Genomic DNA, 19,081 nt, shown 5'->3' on the forward strand with positions numbered 1-19,081 from the left:
GAGCCTTGAGGTAACACTGAGGGCTGGAAAAGTGCCGCAGAGCAGAAAACAGAAGGAACCTCCCCGCCCCGCCCCCGGCAATGAGCCATCATATTAGCTCTGGATTGGCTGCCTCCAGATTTCTCTTAAAAAACATACAAGCCCTTATTTAAGTCACTGTCATGTTGGGTTGCCCATTATATGCAGGATACAGGATGTAGCTGATATTATCCAATCAGATCCATTTCTAATGTGGAATTACAGGGAGGCAAAATCATTCAGAAGCTAGCCAGGGAAGGTGAAAGTTGCAAACTTTCTCTCTGTTGGCTGATCTAGGCAGACAGAGCCCAGAGCTGGGCTCTCTCTGCCAACAAGGGGCTTGGGGTGAGGCCGTAGTGGGGCTGGGAAGGACCGGAAAGGAACGACAGTACATTATCCTTGTCAAAACAAAACAAAACAAAACAAAAAAACAACCCAAAGCCGCTCTCTGCAAGTGTGAGGGGACTCTGTAACATCTGCTACCAGGGCTTATGCTGGCCAGGAGTTACCAGGTTTGTCATATCTAAATACTTACTCCCAGGGTGAGACCCCCAAAGGCAGCCAGAGAAAAGGGCTTGCTGCCAACAGAGGAAAAAACCGAGTATTCCTTGTTGAAGAGGCAGCGGGTGAGGGAAGCTGTCGATACTCACAATGTTCCCGCCGACACCACACTTCACGCCCAGCTCGGAGCCTTGCAGGGTCTTCCAGGCAGCAGAGCGGGGGAGATCCACCGCTAAAATCTGTAGGAGCGATGGCGCCACATTAATACCCCACATCTGGGCAGGAGCACCCAAGGGAGGTTTGCCAACCAACCAACCAACCAAATCCAGACACAGGTTTTTCCAGCTTGCCGACAGAATCAAAAGGAAGAAGAGTCCTGGGCTGTCTGGGGAGTTGGAAGTTCTTTCTGTAGGGCAAGTGTTCCCCCCCCCCCCCCCCCCCCCCCGCTGGGCCAGCTTCAATCCCTCCACCCTCTTCCATGCTTGGGAGTCCAGGGCAGATGCTGGGTTGGTGCATGAAGCCAGTGACAGGATGGGTGGGTCAGGGTAGGCATGGGGTGCTGTTAGCACCCTTCAGAACTGTGACCCTTCAAACGTTTAGCTATGGTCCTGACCCCCATTACCTCAGAATGTGACTTTCCTTGGCAGTAAGGTCATTGCACATAAATTAGTTAAGATGAGGTCACACTGGAGTAGAGGGGGCCTTAATCCAGTGTGACTGGTGTCCTTGTAAGAACAGAGGAGAATGACACGTGGACACAAAGCCACCGGGAGAGGACAGGCCGTGTGACGAGAAGCGCAGAGATTAGAGGGATGCATCATCCACAAGCCAAGGAATGGCCGGGATTTGCAGCAACCCCTACAAACTAGGAGAGAAACATGGAACAGATTCTCCCTAGGCAGCTCCAGAAGGAACAAGCTTGTCAGCAGCCTGGTTTCAGACGTCCAGCCTCCAGAGGGATACATTTCTGTCATTCCAAGTTTGTGCAGTTATTTGCTGCGTGGCCCTAGGACGCTAATATAGGTCCCGGGAATTAACCAAAGTGAGGGCATTTGGCATTCTTGGGTTAGGCAGACTCAGTCCTGGAGAGAGAGACCTGGGTCTTGGTTGAGGACTCAGAGCGACAGGGTTTCCGCGGGAGCTGCTATGCGTTACAAGACCTTGCTTACCTGATCGTGGTATATCTGTTCAGGAGTCACCACATCTGGGGGGATCAGCCCTTTGCCTAGACATTTTGGAACCGGGGGGAGAATGAGTCCACCCGGAGAAACTTGGGAACTCTTTCCAATAGCCATTTTGCACGTGCACTGGGGCAGAGGAAACTGATCTGCAGCACAGGAAGGACGCTCCTGGGTGTTGGTGAAGATTGGAAAAGAGAAGAATGGTAGGTGGGAGAAACAGACCAGGCCTGGCACGCTGGGGGGTGGGGGGGCAGTGGAGGACACCGGGGGTAAGGAGGGGATGCTCAGGCATCCTTCACACTGCCGGGCTGGAGACACACTGACCATTCCTGGCTTTGACCACCACCCCTTGGGCACCCCTGCACTCACGTCTGCATGGAAACAAAATACCTTGGCTTCTCGGATCACATGGAACTTCAAATACTCCTTCAGCCTGTCCTTGTTGTCTTGATTGAACAGGAAATCCTGTTGTTCACGGGGGAGGGCTTGCAGGGCTTGGTCGCTGGGCCAGAAGAGAGTGACCGGAGTGTGGATGGGGTCAGTGATGGCGCCCAACAAGCCCACATCCTGAAACACAGGGAGTCGGGCGCATGCACAGCAAACCCAGCCACGAGGCCCAGGGTCCTTCTGAGGACCAAAGCCAGCCAGGGGGTGGGGGAGGGGAGCCCCCTTCTTGCCGACCCCAGGGCTTCCTGGGGCTCCGGCTGGTTTAGGGGTGACAGCCTGACACCCCAACCATTCTGACCCTCATTTTCTTAGAGAGCAAAACAGAAAGTTGATTCCAGGCTTTTGTGAATAGAAAAAGAACCTGTAACAAAAAAATTTATTTTTCTTTGCTGCTGCTGTGCAAATATTTTAATTTCTGGAAGGTCCACTTAGCATTTCCCCCATATTTCATTTTAAAAAGTGAAACTTATACAGTATTGAGATACTGAGATCACATGGACTCAAAAGAGAAATTGCCAGACAAAGGGAGGGGAATGTTTTCAAGAACCTTCTATAACCCAGGTGCATTATATATATTGATCCTTGTAGTTTTTCCAATAACCCTATGAAGTAGGTTTTATTATTCCCTCCTACTGAGCTCCCCCCCGGCCAGAGGCATTTTCTAACTTTCTCTAAAAGCCTGTGTTCAACCAGATGTGATGCCCAGGTGTGAGGGGGACTATGTGGTTTTGTGGCTCGGGGAGCAGGCAGATACTTGCCTGTAACATCCTAGAGAGTCTCATTTTGAACACCTTGAAATCTCCATTTCTGAAAAGCTCCCCAGAGGGTGAGCCCCAGGCTAGTTTGGAAATAGCTGGTCTATGCAGAAGTTTGTAGGCTGTGCTACAGGGGTGGGTTGTGGGGTGAGGGTGGGGGGGCTGAGTTCTAAGAGTCCTCCTGGGGCTTCTCAGGGTAGGCGGAGGAGAGGGGACCTTGGAAGACCCTCTCCCTCCCTGATTCTCCTCTGAAATCTTTGAACAAGAAGTTTCTCTGCTCAATTTGTGGGAAAAGTGAAGTCAGAAAGATATATGGTAAAGCCTTGGATTGCGGATAACTTGTTCTGTGGGTGTTCTGCAGAAACACTTAAAATTTGTAATGAATTTTAACTTGATAATCAAGTGACGTCTTGCATTGTACGTGACTCCAAACATCATGTGATCACAGCTGAGTCAATGGTTCTCTCTCTCTGCAGGATTGTGGGTGATCCTCTCCCATGCTCAGATGCTCGGTCTCAGGCCATAGTGTTTGGCAGAAATCAGTGATTTTTCAGAACGATGAATGGTGCCCACAACTGGCACTAGTGCATTTTTTGTCACTTCAAAGCACCTGTGGACAGTCCTTTGCTTTTCCAAATAAGGGGAAGCTTAGGAACGCTTTGCTTCATTCTATCAGGCTGCCTGCAGATAGGGACCCTTTCCTCTACTGCCTTATTGCCAGTTACATTAAACTCAGTGCATCACAAGAGTTTATTAACACCGTACTGTATACGTGTGAGCATATACAGTGGCCACCATGCAGAAAGAGATTCCATTGGGCCAACAGAGACCAATGATTCCATTAGTGGTAGTGAAGGTTGTCCTACACAATAACCTTCCTCTCCCACGTCTCCCTCGCACCAGCCATGAAGGTTTTCAAAGGTAAGTGCAGGTTAATGTGTTTCGTTTTCTTTATATTTTGTATTTATTACGTTGTATGATATTATAGTATTATAATCATTTCTATATGAATATTTTTGGGATGTGGAACGAATCATCTGAGCCTTCAAGATTTCTTACGGGGAAATCGCTTTGACATACAAGCTTTGGATTATAAGCGTGGAACGAACTATGCTTGTAAGCCAAGGTTTCACTGTAGTTTAAAATGCAATTTCTACCTATGCCTCAGGCACAGAGTTCCCGCATCGGCATGCCATTGCTTGTCCCTATAATGGAGGTCAGATTTCCACGTGTGAAGCCCCTGGCTCAGGCACTGTGCTTCTGACCTTTCCCTTGCCCCAGCCTCACATACTTCAATTTCAAATTCAGCCGAAGTACATTATAGAGCCGAATGAACCGAAGGCTGTTTTGGCAACAGAGCGACAGAGAATGACTTTGTTCTGTTGGAACTCAGGACCTCCCTACACAGACCCCACGATGGCTGGTTCGCTCCCCAAACAAAACACCAGATGACAAAACAAAACAGAAAAACAACAACAAAAAACCCCCAAAGAAAACAAACAAGCAAACAAACAAACCCCTTCAAGAAAGAAGGGATTAGTAATCCCCTGGGTTACCTGTAGCAGGTTGCTAAATTTGGTGTAGCCGTGGTTTATTGCCACTGTTGTAAGATTTTGCTGCAAAGGCAATAAGAATAGGAATGATACCTTCCTTCATACAGTTCACAAAGCATGTTAATCAAAGCTCAACTGAATGAAATCAGGGTAAGGTAACGAGACAGGTACTGCGGATTTGCTCACCAGGACCCACTCCAGCTCTGAGATACCTGCGCCTTTCTGCAGCACAGCGGACAGGAGGCTATGCCTGACATTTTCCCAGGCTGCCTTGCAGCCCCAGCCCAACATGTGACATAGGATCAGCCAAACAGAAGAGTCGTCACAAGGACTATTGGTGGAAGGAAATGACATGAGGTGGAAGGGACTGCTAGCAGGAGATTCTGACCAGCAGGGTGGTGGGGGCAACTGGTGTTCAGACTGGGTGTCACAGGGGGTGAGGCGGGGGCAGGTCAGAACAGCCCCGCGGTAAAGGCAGGGGTTTGCTTTGAGTGACGTATATCTGTCATCCATCCATCCATCCATCCATCCACCTACCTACCTACCTACCTATCTATCTATCTATCTACCTATCTACCTACCTACCTATCATCTATCTATCTATCTATCAGCTATCTATCTATCTATCAGCTATCTATCTATCTATCTACCTATCTACCTACCGACCTATCTACCTACCTACCTACCTATCATCTATCTATCTACCTACCTACCTACCTATCTACCTACCTACCTATCATCTATCTATCTATCTATCAGCTATCTATCTATCTATCTATCTACCTACCTACCTATCTACCTACCTATCTACCTACCTACCTATCTATCTACCTACCTACCTACCTATCATCTATCTATCTACCTACCTACCTACCTATCTACCTACNTTCAGACTGGGTGTCACAGGGGGTGAGGCGGGGGCAGGTCAGAACAGCCCCGCGGTAAAGGCAGGGGTTTGCTTTGAGTGACGTATATCTGTCATTCATCCATCCATCCATCCATCCATCCACCTACCTACCTACCTATCATCTATCTATCTATCTATCAAAAAACTATCAAAAATCTATCTATCTATCTATCTATCTATCTATCTATCTAATCTATCATCTATCTCATCCATCGATGTAATTTCTCCATCTTCCAAATCTATGCAAAACCATCTGTCCTTGTGGAAACTAAGGAAAAACTTATAAAATCCATTTATCTCTTTAAATTAGGCTTTTATCCATTTGCTTCTAACTAGAATAATATTCACTAGGCTTTTAATAGTAGCTTGAGACTGAAGCGGCACAATTAAGATGGCTCAAAATCAGAACTGTGAAAGTACATCTTGATATTATGAGCCACTCTGTGATGAGAGCATGATAATGAGCTCACCCACCAGGATCCGTCCAGAGGCATCTTTGGGGGTGACAAGCAGGTTTTGGGGAGACAGCAATTTGTCTATGATGTGGATGATGCCATTGGTATTGATGAGATCACTGGATATGATCTTAGCCTTATTATTTATATATACTGTGTCCTGAAATTAACCAAGAAGAGAGAGGAAAAAAAAAAAAAAGAAATGAGCACAAAGAGAAATGGCCAAAGTCACTTCTCCCAGAATGCTTTACCAACATGCTAAATCATCATGAATGTGGACATTTAAGTAGGGCTGTGGGCAAAATCTGAAGATCTAAGTTGCACAAGCACGTTTCTTTATTTTGATTATAAAAAGAAAACTGAGACAAGACTGTAATTTTCACCCGAAGGAGTTCATAGCAAAGAATGAACCACAGTGGTCATTTCACTGTGATTGTCAAATATGAAGTAACAAGCACCTCACACGTGTTCTCTGCACCACCTTCTGCCTTCACCACAGCTTCCTTCCCTTTGCAGTGGATTCTACAGTGGCCACTTGTTCCTCTATTGTAGGGGGGGAGGGACCAGCATGGCCAAGTGGCTTCGGTCAAACGTGTTCACCCCTCTCCAGCTTCTGACCAAAAGCAGCTCTGATGGCCGCTTGAGCTGTTCCAGCTGTAATATTTACTTGCTGTGTGACCTTGGACACGTCACTTATCTCCTCTGAGCTCAGTTTCCTAATTCATAAACTGGGGAAAAGAACAGTATCTACATCATGGGATTCTTCTGAGGATTAATAAAGTTACTACACCTCAAATAACTTAGAATACTACGCGGCATATAGCAATCACTCAACATGTATCAGTTGCTATGATTACTATCATTACTGGTATTACTCTAAAGAAGAGAAGAGAGAGGGCCTAAGAAAGATGGTCATCTTCCCAAGGTGCCTCGCTCACCTGAGAGACGGAGATGACGAGTGACTCCCCTTGGAGAGAGGTAGCGTTTGGGGTCAGCTTCAGGTTTTCTAGAAGCAGCTGGTGGCAGGCGATCACATGGTAACGAAGAACTTGGGGCATGAGACCCTGTCTGTCCCAGTCTCTAACCTGCGACAGAAGATGGGAAGTTCTAGATGGGGCCAGAAGCCTTTGTGGACCTCTCCTGCACGCCCTCCCGGCGGCCTCTCACCCAACCCCGACTGGGAAGGAGGCAGTCAGGGGTGGCTTGTGGTCAGGTTTAGAGTACAGGCTGTTCAGGCAAGAGGGAGAAAGCAGCCCTCGCTTCTTCCCTGCTTCCGACTCTCTGAGTGAGTGGAAGGGAGCTTGGGGTTCCTCTGGTCCAGCATTTCACAACACCTGTGGCAAGGAGCCGACGTCCTGTGAGATGCTACTTGAAAAATGACTTTTCTTGTGAAAAATGCTGGGAGGCACCGCATTGCACCTGCGCCTCTCGGAGGGGTACCTGGGCCAGATTTCCCGTAGTGTGGAAAGATCACAATATTTTCCCGTTGTAAATCAAAGCACAAACAATAACCATTAAGTCAGTGAAATAAAAAGCCACAAGGTTCTCATAGCTTCAATTGCTTCGTGGAACCTCTTTTGATGCTTTTAAGAGAGAAACGATCAAACGTCAAACTGTTTCAAGAAGTTTTTATGTGCCTCTGTTTTTGTGTGTAGAGAAGACTGCACGGTTTGGAGTCACGTTTCAATCCTTGCTCCAACACTTGCTAGTCATGTGGCTTTGGGAAATTTACTTCTGTCAGTGTCCTGGACCGCAAAAATGGGAACAAGAGCACCCCATGACAGGGTTGTCATGAACACTAAATGAATTAATCTAGGTCACATACTAGAAACAGTGTCTGGCACACTCCATTAATGTTTGCTACAGTATTATATGTTAATGGGTAATCCTGCATGAAGAGTCCTAGTGAATGTTAGAACAGTAAAAGTTCTGATAAGGTCTGCAAGGGGAAAAAAAGGCTTATTTTAAAGCCTTTACCCAGCATTCTTTTTTCTTTTTTTGTCTATGGAAGGTTTGGATCACTTAAGAATTGTTGATCTTCTCTAGTTTCCCAGTCTCTCAGAGGGCCTCTGGTCATTGGTTACCCCAAGTCCACTTAAATGCTTTCTTTTGACAGGGGGTCTCTAAGCTGAGAGGCAGCCTCCTCCATTGCTGATTAGCTCTAGTGGATCCTAAATCTCCTGCCCAGAAGTGTCTCCCTCACTGGTTCCAGGGTGACACCCCAAGATGGGGTTCCAGTCCCAAACCTCTCCGGCTTGCTGAGAGCTTCATGCTTACCCGAGGCTCCTCATCAAAAGCTGCTGATAAAGGAGCAAAGACCGTGAAAGGGCCCGGGCCACTCAGATCCCGCACAGAATGCTCCTGCGGGAAGGAAGGTGGGGCCACGTGTCACGTACTTAACATACAGATAGTATGAAACAAGTAGCAGAGAGTCAGTGGTGACAGAGGGGAGTGAAAACTGAGTCTGGAATCTCTGTTTTCTTTAGTCTCAGATTCAAATTCATTCCTGTTGTCATTGACATAATGTTTATTTTTATCTGGTTATAAAACAGCATATGTCAGGGCGCCTGGGTGGCTCAGTTGGTTGAGTGTCCGACTCTTGATTTCGGCTCAGGTCATTATCCCAGGGTTGTGGGATTGAGCCCCTGGTTGGGCTCTGTGTCGCATGTGGAGCCTGCTTGAGATTCTCTCTCTCTCTCTCTCTCTCTCTCTCTCTCTCCCCTGCCCCTCTCCCCACTTGTGCTCACTCTCTCTCTTGAAAAAAATGCTTACTGTGTTAAAGATTTGAAAATAAAGCATAAAGAAGGAAATAACTACCCATAGTCCCACCGCCTAGAAGCAACTCCATTGTTCTTAGGTATTTTTTCCCCAATGTCTGTTTTACATACAAATATTTTACATAATTGGGATAATTGATTGATTAAAAGATGACTGATTTAGCTGTTCTTTTATTTATTTATTTTTTAAAGTTTCATTTTATTTTATTATTTTTTTTAATGTTTTATTTATTTCTAGGAGAGAGAGAGAGACAGCGTGAGCAGGGGAGGGTCAGAGAGAGAGGGAGTCACAGACTGAAACAGGCTCCAGGCTCTGAGCTGGCAGTCAGCACAGAGCCCGACGCGGGGCTTGAACCCACGAACCGCGAGATCATGACCTAAGCGAAAGTCAGACGCTTAACCGACTAAGCCACCCAGGCGCCCCTGATTTAGCTGTTCTAATTGTCTTCTTGCCAACGTTAAGATCCTATGGTTACTTATATTTTCTTCTAGGTTTTATGATTTTATTCATTTATATATATATTTTTAAAGTTTATTTATTTTTGAGAGAGCAGGGGAGGGGCAGAGAGAGAGGGAGAGAGAATCCCAAGCAGGCTCCACACTGCCAGTGTGGAGCCCAACGTAGGGCTTGAACCCACCAACCGTGAGATCATGACCTGAGCTGAAATCAAGAGTTGGACACTTAAATGGGGCGCCTGGGTGGCTTAGTTGGTTAAGCGTCCCACTTTCGCTTAGGTCATGATCTCGCGGTTCGTGGGTTCGAGCCCCGCGTCGGGCTCTGTGCTGACTGCCAGCTCAGAGCCTGGAGCCTGTTTCAGTCTGTGACTCCTCCTCTCTCTGACCCTCCCCTGCTCGCACTGTCTCTCTCTCCTAGAAATAAAGAAAAAAAAAAAAAAGAGTTGGACACTTAACTGACTGAGCCACCCAGGCGCCCCTTATTTGTTTGTATTTTTATCTTTTATTTTTCAAGATATTTGGAACTTATTCCAACATATGATGTGTATAAAGCCCTAACTTAATATTTTCACCCGGAGTTAACCAACTGCCCCAGGAATGCCTCTTTCTTCTGGTGTGTTGGTGGTTTTTGCACGCGGTGTGCTCTTTGTTATAGAACAGGCCAGACACCCACGTTCCCAGACTTTTTCTCCCTTTGCTGACTCCAGAAGCTACAGTTTCTCTGTGTCTGGCTGGAGACCCGGCTCCTACAGCTACAGAGAGACACACACGTTCTTACCAGCAGCTGAAAGAAGTACTGAGACGTTTTGGGGTTCTTGGGAAGCTCCTGGAAACAAAGACAGGGGAGGGCCACTTCATGTCTGGGATTGTACGCAAGATCAGTTCAAGGCTGTCGCACAACAATTTCTGTAAGTTGGAGAGTCTTTACCCCACTTTCAGCTGCTAATCTGCCCCCAGGGGTCTTCTTTTTCCAGCCCCATCTACAGGCCTCCCGTTGATGTTCAGAACGACTATGGGGACATGCTGTGAATCCCACCTGATTTATCAAAGAAAGGTCTAGCCATTTCCAAAAGCAGCTAAGCTTTAGAAGCATTTTTTAAAGTCCAAATATTTAAAAGAATCAGTTATGGGTTTATGGCAGATTTAATTTCCATTAACAAGAATATTTGATTAGCCAGACTGCTCTAGTCCCTCTTTAAACCCAAGAACAGAATATTCACTTTATAAAGGGGTGGAAATCTACAAGTATCACTCTGCCTCATCTGCTGTGACCAGTAGAGATGCTTGTGGGTTGTACAAGCACACACACGATCCCACAGCACCCCACATCAAGGCTTTTCAGTTACTGTGTGCTCTATGCTTGTTATATATATTATATCTGCTAACAACCTGATGGGGTTGGTACCATTAGATTTTTTTTTTTCTTACAAATTAGAAAGCAATGCATAGGGAAGTCATGTAATTGCCCAATGTCTCATTACTAACTGAGAGTTGAATTCAAACCCAGGTGCTTCTGACTCCAGAACTCACTGATGTGAGGATTCTCATGGGCACATACCATCTCTTCCCATTGGCGATTTATATAAAAGCAGACTTTCACCTTTTGTAAAGCTTTACAAGTTACAAAACTCTTGCCCAGTCCTCAGGTATCTGGATTCTTAGCACAGCAAGGGAAGGAAGGTTCGCTTGATGGAAACACGCCTTTCGTTACCTGATAGATGTTGCCACGGCAGGTAAACCCATCCCCAATGTAGTTTGGCTTGCAAGTGCACGTCCTATCTCCTTCTCCAGTGTAATTGCAGATGGCAAATTCACTACAGCCGCCATTTTTCTGGGAAAGTTTCGGGGGGTGGGGGGAAAGAGTTAGCCCAGTTCGCTTGCTGGCTCTGCCAATATTCACAAAGTAAATCTGTACTGAAATGTATTTTTGTACTCACTCTCTAACTGACTGGTTTGCATTACTGCCCTTCTCCTGACCCTGCCTATCAACTCCCCATAGCGGTAAGGGCCATGTATTCACCCAGCCACGTCTCCCAAGATGGCGGGTCCAACCAAACAGATCTCTGGCTGTAAACAGACAAGCTCAGAGGCGCCAAATGGAATCTTTTTCAGCACAGGGGGGTTGACTAGAAAGGCACCAATCTTGTCTGACAATTTCCAGCTTTAGGCTGAAATTCTGATCTCGTAATGGCTAGGTAGCAGTCATCCGCTAGGAGGCAGTTGGTGTAAAACAGATAGAATACACTGCCCTTGTCGACAAAGAGCTAAAAAACTGTGGAAGACAGGACAGAGACCTAAAAATAGAAAAAAAGTGAAGTACGGTTCAAAGCCAACACCTGTAGGAATGCCAAGAAGGAGTCTGCTGCCTGAGCAGTTTCCAAGTGGGGAAAGGATGTGAGCTTAGGAAAAAGAACCACGATGGGGTTGAGCAAAGGAGGAGGTCAGCAGACTTGAAGGTCGGCTATGAAATCTTCATTTCCTCTAATCCTTGTTCCCAAAGCCTTAGTGGAGCATGCTGTTTGGGCCCAGGAGGGACTTACTGTCTGTCCCAGGTTCCTGCCTCAAACTGACACAGCTCAGTGAGCTCTTCAAGAAAGCTGCCTTCATCATCCTTGGCGGCATCAACATCTTGGTCAGTGGCCTCCACGGCACCTGGCTGCACCCTGCCTCTGCCGCCAGCCCCTGACCGCCCTTGACTTTGTCTCCACAGTCAAGTGGACCCCTCCTGAAGGCTCTGCTTCAAGCATCCTGCTCTCTCCGACCACCAGCTTTCATCAGCTCAACTCACCTCTTCTAATGTTGCAGCTCCAGCCCTGACCCATAGGGGGCTCCCTTCCTTGAAGCTACTTCTCTCTCACCTGCATGGCCGCCCACCCACTCGGTCCAGTTGGGCCCCACTCCTACCTGTGCCCTGGCACAATGGCTTGGCAAGCTGCTGCTTCTGGGCTGGCCCTGACTTGCGGTGCGCTGCTGGGGCCAGGCCCTCGTGGGTGCTGCCTGGATGCCCTTCAGAGCTATCACTTCTGTGCTCACCCAGAGAGTAACTGCTCTCTTCCTGGGAAAGACACTTCACACCTTCAGTCCTACCTCCAGCCCTCAGCCACTGCCCCTCACTCTCAGCTGACGGGCTCACCTCATACCCCACGGAGACAACAGCCACCCTACCTTCCCGCCCTGACGTTCACTGACCACGTGCGCCTGATACCAACACTACTTTCCTCAGTTAACAAGTGAACTTACAACAGATGGACGGACTAGTCGTTTACACACTAGGTGTCCGTCTCTGCCCCCTCAGTGTAAAGTCATTAAGGGAAGAAGCCTTGCTGCTTGGTCACTGATGAATTCCCAGTGCCTAAAATGGTGCCTGGGAGCTAGGGAGTGGCTGTGAGAGGTGTCCCGCTGGATATGTAGAAATGCGAGTGGCCTCTGTCCTCACGGGACTAAGAATGTCTTTAGAATGATCAGACACATTTTCAAGCTAGTTCACAGTAAGGGCCCCGTGAAGCATGTGCCCATGAGAGACTCAGTGACTGACTGGTGGCTAACGAACTGACTGACTGGTTATCTACCTGACTGACAGCCAGACGGACTAACTACCTGCCTACCTACCGCTGCACCTGCTCCTACCTGAGGCTCACCTGTGGGCTCTGGGTCCCCGTCCCCTCAGCCACTCCTGTACCCTCCGCCTTCTCTCCTTCAGTAACAGTTTCCTTCTCTCTGTTGGGGACCGTACTCATCAGCATAAAAGCACTCCTTCAGATTACTCATCTTGCAAGAAAACACACTTCTGTTCTTCTTGAAAGAATCCAGTGGCGGGTGGCAGTCATGGGTGCAGTGGCCATGAGTTAATGACTTGCACCTGACTGTCAGGTGCGCGTGGATTCATTGCATTACTTGCCAAGACAAGGCGGCCATTAAAAAAACCAGATGGAAACGGCCATTGAGGAACTGCTGTGCAAATAAAGCTGCGTGGGTCTGGTTATTACAGCTCCACATCCCAGCACCTGTTTTCTGTAGCGGTTTCACGTGGGGACATGTTCTCCTGAGGCACTTGCCAGATTGACACAGAGGGACAGTATGGACGTGGCTCAGAGAGGATGGGCTTTAACTATGGGACATCTATGCTGTTTTCACGCCCACAGCGGGAGGCTCCCACATGGGCAGTGACGTGAATAAGGGAAGTAAGATGCTTGGACAGTGCCTCCTCCGGGGCTGACGGCCTCGTGGGAGGAACAAGCACCCCCAGAGTGGTCAAGGGTGCAGCCTTGGAGTAAGACAGACATGGGTTCAAGTTCTGGCTGTGCCGTTTGCTCGCTCTGTACCCAAAAGGTACGCTCGTGTCCTAAGCCCTCGCATCTGTGAACGTGACCTTGTTTAGAGAAAGAATCTTTGCGGATGTAATTAAGGACTTTGAGACGAGAGCATCCTAGATGAGGCAGGTGGGCCTTAAGTCCATGGTCGTTTTTAGTAGAAAAGACGACACTGACACCGAGGTGAAGACAGAGGCACAGAACGGCGTTTCTCTAGCTACAATTGGAACAGGAGGGCAAAATACGCCCCAGGGCTCAGAAGCAGACTCCGAAGGCGGCCTCCTTGATGCACCAACCCCTGGAGGGCAGGTCAGAAGCAGCCCAGGCCGGACCTCAGGGCACCGGCCCCAGCGCCCTACTCACCGTTAAGCAGGCGTTGATGAGCGTGCAGACCTTCCCGTTGCCAGTGTACTTGGGCAGACAGTTACAGACCGCCTGTCCGGGAGGGGAGGGAAGCGGGTTATTTCACGGAGAGATTCTGCTGGCTCCCACGCTCCCACTCTGCGGTGATCACGGCAGCGTTACAAGGGTCTGTATCTGATATCGGCAAGATCTATCCTACGATATCCTGCATTTAGTGCACTTGGCAAGCTTCACTCTAGCACAGGGATCTCCTACGGAGCCTAACTGCGCTGCCAAGAGATTTTATTTTTTAACACATTCTTACCTTATTTGGTCCCTTGCCTTCTTGGCATTGGCACTCACCTCCTTTGTCCCTTTGGTTGGTAAGGCTCAGGTGTGGGACGCTAGGCTATGGCCCAGCCCCATTCACACAGAGACCTTGTGCGGCTCTGCCCCAGGCTCAGCCCCAAGGTGCCGCGCTGGGAGGTGCTGGCGGAGGGCTGTGGCCTCACTCAGGCGGTACACATGAAAACGGTCAGCTAGACCCACTATTTGGCCAAGGATGTCAGTGGAGGCTTCAAGTTGAGGGAGGGGACACTGCGGGAAGCTGGGGGCTGCTTAGTTCGGCCTCATTTCCCCCGTGCTCTGCTCAGGAGGAGCGGCACAGGAGCGAGCGGGGCTGAAACCCCGCTATGTTACTATAGTTACTGAGTTGTGTGCCCAGAAGAAAGGGCACTTGCTCCTAGTGTGTCCACCAGAGGGGAGGCTTTTCTTTCCCAATCCACCCAAGCCACACAGGAGAGCTGGCTCTGGTCTGAGAGCTTGTTAGCGCCTGGGCTCACTGACAGGACCAGCCAGGCCAAATGGCAGATTTTCACTCCTCTGCCTCTTCCTTCCTTATGGGCTCTGACCTTGGCCTGCACCGTCACCAACACACCCACCGGCTGTCCCTCCTGGGCTAAGGTCCTGTCCCAGAGATCAACTCTGTGTCCTTCTCACTGCCTTCTAGGTCTGGAGAAGGATTTGTAGATGCCCTGAGCACCAAAACGCTTCTAGGTTTTCCTTACTCCATATGTGGTTTGAAATAAGAGCTCTGATGAACCCCAAAATATGTCTAAGGTAGCCCAATATTGCTTGTTCTGGTTTTCCCCAAGACTATGTGTGTAAACACACACACACACACACACACACACACACACACCAATTCTTTCAAAATAAGGGTGTTTTTTTCCTCCTTATTTTTGGGTGCTTTAGGCACCCGCTTGTTCTGATCATTGGGAGACCAGGCTAAGCAAGGTTCATAGAACATTCACTGGGAATTTCACTTCATCATCCAGTTTCAGATGTATATAATTTCCCGAGTATTGGGCTTGTTCGGGCTGCAAAGTTCACTGTGTTAGGGAAATATGTGATTAGCAGAAGGCCTAAAAACACTATCTTTTTAAAAAATTAATTATTTTAAGTTTACTTATTTGTTTCAAGAGAGACAGCGCAAGATAGGAGGAGCAGAGAGAGAGGGAGAGAGAGAATCCCAAGCAGGCTCTGTGCTGCTAGTGCAGAGCCCGGAGTGGGGCTTGAACTCATGAAACCACAAGATCTTGACCTGAGCTGAAACCAAGAGTCGGATGCTTAACCAGCTGAGCCACCCAGGTGCCCCTAAAAATGCCATCTTATGCTGTGGCACATGCATTTCAGGGCTTCAAGCCAAAGAAAATGTGTGTGACTCTAGGCATCAGGAAGCTGAAAGGAGAGCATTGTTGGGAACTTTCTAGGTGCTTCTGGAACCATGTGGTGTCTGCAGATGTCTCCCGCTTCCCACTCAGGAAGCCCCTTCTCCCAAGGGCCCCCTGTTCCCCTCACACCCCAAAGAATGGCCTCTTAGGAGATTTTTCAGAAATTCCCCCTAAAATATTGGTTTCATGATGCTGGTGCCCACAGGTCTGTTCTCAGCCCCCTTCCTTCAGGCCTGGGTCTGAAGGCTCAGGAATTGTGCCTAGGAAAACTTAGGGCCCTGGGTGGGGGTGTGGCTGGGCTCACCTGGTTGGGTCCCGTCTGAGTGCACTCTGCGTTCTTGTGGCAGCCACCATGGTTCTCCAAACACGGGTTGATCTCTTTAAAACAAAAAGCCAGAGCCCAGCATGAGAGTCAAGCCTTCTTTTCCAGTAAAGATGTCTTGAGGAGCCAGGCAGGATGGCTAACTGGACCAGGGCGGCAGGTGTCAAAGTGTGATTAGTTTTCTGACAACCCTGCGGCAGAAGTAACCCAGCAGGGAAGGCACCAGATACGGCATCTCCATATCTGCTCCTCTGGGCTGGGGCTGTGCCAGCCGCGGCCTAGGGTGTGGGCTTGCTTCTGTCCCGCTAGGGAATGAATACGGGCATTTGCAGCCAAGGACTTGAAGTAATAGGATCTTGGATCCAACCCAACATGCTAGCAAGGAGGAAAGTCAGGAATTTTAAAAGGCGCTTGTAACTCTCATGATACAAGTAGGGAAGAATCCTCAATAGAGTCAAAATTTAGGACACTGTGATGAGGCACAGGGTATGTACTTGGTGATAAAGTATGTCCCTATTGGTGACTAATTAGGAGCAATGGGGAAAAAGTAACTGTACAGCGAGAAATCAGAGAGCACCTTGACTGAGTCGTCAAAATTAACATCACACACGAGAGGCGGCTGGAAATCATGAGCCTCCAGCATGACGGCCTGAGAAGGATGCAAACTCGCTCCTGTGATAAGGAGACTAGAATGTATAATCTCAGTGTAATCATGAAAAACCATCAGACAAGCCCCAAAGGAAGGATATGCTATGAAAAACTGTTGGGTGGCTTATATTCTTCCAAAATGTCAATGTCATAAATGACAAAGCAAGGCTGGGGAACCATCCCCGATTCCAGGAGACTAAAGGGACGTAATAGCTAAATACAATGCCCGTCCCTATACTACTTCCTGCACTTGAGGGAAAAAAAGCCAGAACAGGATGTTATTGGTAACAAAATTAGAATATAAATGGTAATTAAACAAAAGTATAATATCAATGGTAAACTTGAGGCATCTGCATGGCTCAGTCAGTTAAATGTCCGACCCTTGATTTCTGCTCAGGTCATGATCTCATGGTTGTGAGACCGAGCCCTGCATCAGGCTCTGCGCTGAGCATGGAGCCTTCTTGGGATTCTCTCTCCCCTCCCCTGCTTGTGAGGGCACATACTTTCTCTCTCTCTCTCAAAATAAATAAACATTTAAGACAATAATAGCTTGACTGAAGTTGGTAACTGCTGTGGTTATGTAAGAATTTATCCTTATTCTCAAAAATACCCAAGTATTAAGGATAATGGGAATATGATACAGTCTAGTCTCGAATGGTTTAGGAAACAGAGGTACATTTATAAAGAGAACACGTGATACAGCAAATGAAGCAAGAAGTTAGCGATAGTAAATCCAGGTAAAGAGCAAGTGGGTCTTCCTGTCTTCTTTTGTTCTATTCTTGCCACACTTTGGTGTGAATGTATTTTTTTACAACTAAAATGTTAAAAGTCAGACAGCATACGACGGCATACCTTTACAGTAGAACAGTGTGTAGCCATTAAGATAATGATTTGGAGGTACACTTATCTTCAGGGAGAGGTGTTCTTTGGTGTTGCTAACCACAGTAAATATTACGTATCATAAGACAGAACTTTTGTTTAAAGAAGTAGGTGTATCTGTAGCAAATGAAGTAATGCAACTATAGGAAGAGTGGTTATTTCTACAATTCCCCCCATTCTCCAATTTTTCTACAGTGAGAAGTGCTATTGTATAAAAAAGGAACTAATAAATGTTACAAAATTCAGTCACCACCCTAATGCTTAATTGGAAAATGTGCCTCCCCATTTTTCCTTGCACGTGATTTTTGGACATCACACACCTTCACGCCCCTGTGGTCACCTTTACACACCTCATACCTTCCCGCGCAGATGATTCCAACAGAGGCACGCCCTCAAAATAGGATCACTTACCGGGGCTCTGGCTGTAAAGCCACCAGGCAGGTGCGGGATGGGACCTACCTAGACATACGATGCCATCGCCCGTGTAGCCTGCCTTGCACACACACACCCGGCTTCCTGGAGTGGTTCTTTTACAGTCAGCCTTGGCAGAGCAACCTCCGTTGCTGGTCTCACAGGCGTTGATGGCTGTAGAATGGAGACACGACACAGAGCCAAACAGGGGAGGGGGGTGGGAAACACTGAGGCATTTTTTTACTAGAGTGAGAAATGGAAGCTACTTCAAAATGTCAGGTGCTGGATTGAGTATGAATAATTCAAAAGAATGCAGAGCATTGGATGTCTTCACTGGTGAATTCTACCAAACATTTAAAAAAGAATAAATACCAATTCTCACAAACTCTCCCAAGAACTAGAAGAGGGGAGAAGACTTCCCGATTCATTTTATGAGGCCTGATACCAAAACCAGACAGACTCAGTTCAAGAAAACTCTATAGGCCAATGTCCCTTACAGATATAAACACAAAGAACCTCAAGAAAATACTTGTCCATCAAATTTGGCAAAAAGAATAATACACTATACCCAAATGGGATTTATGCAGGAATGCAAGGTGGTTTACCATCTAAAAATCAATTAATGTACTACAGCCTATCAACAGAATTAAAGACAATTCCACTATCAAATGCTTTATTTCTCAACAGAAGGAATAAAGCATTTGATAAAATTCAATACATTTAATAATAAAAGCTCAACAGGTGAGGGATATGAGGAAACTTCCTTAACCTGAGAAGGAGTCCAGTAATAAATCCATACATGTAAGGTCAGCTGATTTTCCACAAAGGTGCCAAGACATTTCAACAGGGGAGAGAACTGTCTTTTCAATGGATGATACCAAGACAACTGGATATTCACACACAGAAGAAGAATCTGGACTTCGACCTCACAACATGTACACAAATTAATTCAAAGTGAGTCAAAGACCTAGATCCACGTGGAGTCCCACGGTGTGACACTGGACAAGCCACTTAGTCAATCTGAACCTTGGGGTGCACCTAGCAAGGTTTGTTTACAAGTTCAGAGACTTCCATCTAATAACACATATGAAAGTGCTAGAGTAATGTTGGTTGTTCTCCTACTAACTCTGCTTTTGCTACTTTTCCTAAAAACAGGGGGCAAGGAAAACCTTCCAGTCACTTGCCCTTGCCAGCTGTTTTCACCGGCATACTGTGCACATCCTACCACAGGGAACGTCTGGGACCAGGGTCAGGGTGCCTGCACGCTGGGAGAATCCCCCAGGGTAAGACAGTCTAGAAGGCGGGTTGGTATGTTCACTGTCCGCTACAATCTGGACGGAAAGCCTGCCTGAACAAGGTGCTCAAGAGAAATACGATGCTAAGCGT

The 19,081-nt window shown here is 47.5% G+C and overlaps 1 protein-coding gene across 1 annotated transcript in view; it reads right to left on the bottom strand.

Moving 5' to 3' along the window:
- STAB2 (stabilin 2) overlaps positions 1-19,081 on the bottom strand; it is a gene marked incomplete at its 5' end in the record, with an annotated part of 137,737 nt that overhangs the window by 31,300 nt on the left and 87,356 nt on the right. Inside the window, 11 exons of the mRNA XM_039252871.1 lie at positions 669-758; positions 2,091-2,267; positions 4,459-4,518; positions 5,837-5,977; positions 6,756-6,902; positions 8,095-8,178; positions 9,829-9,876; positions 10,762-10,881; positions 13,724-13,795; positions 15,740-15,813; positions 17,744-17,869. Coding sequence (XP_039108802.1) covers positions 669-758; positions 2,091-2,267; positions 4,459-4,518; positions 5,837-5,977; positions 6,756-6,902; positions 8,095-8,178; positions 9,829-9,876; positions 10,762-10,881; positions 13,724-13,795; positions 15,740-15,813; positions 17,744-17,869 — 1,139 coding nt within the window. The remainder of the gene's footprint in view (positions 1-668; positions 759-2,090; positions 2,268-4,458; positions 4,519-5,836; positions 5,978-6,755; positions 6,903-8,094; positions 8,179-9,828; positions 9,877-10,761; positions 10,882-13,723; positions 13,796-15,739; positions 15,814-17,743; positions 17,870-19,081) is intronic.

Source organism: Hyaena hyaena, unplaced genomic scaffold (genome assembly GCF_003009895.1).
Source record: "Hyaena hyaena isolate Hyena2069 unplaced genomic scaffold, ASM300989v1 scaffold_432, whole genome shotgun sequence".
Lineage (NCBI taxonomy): Eukaryota > Metazoa > Chordata > Mammalia > Carnivora > Hyaenidae > Hyaena > Hyaena hyaena.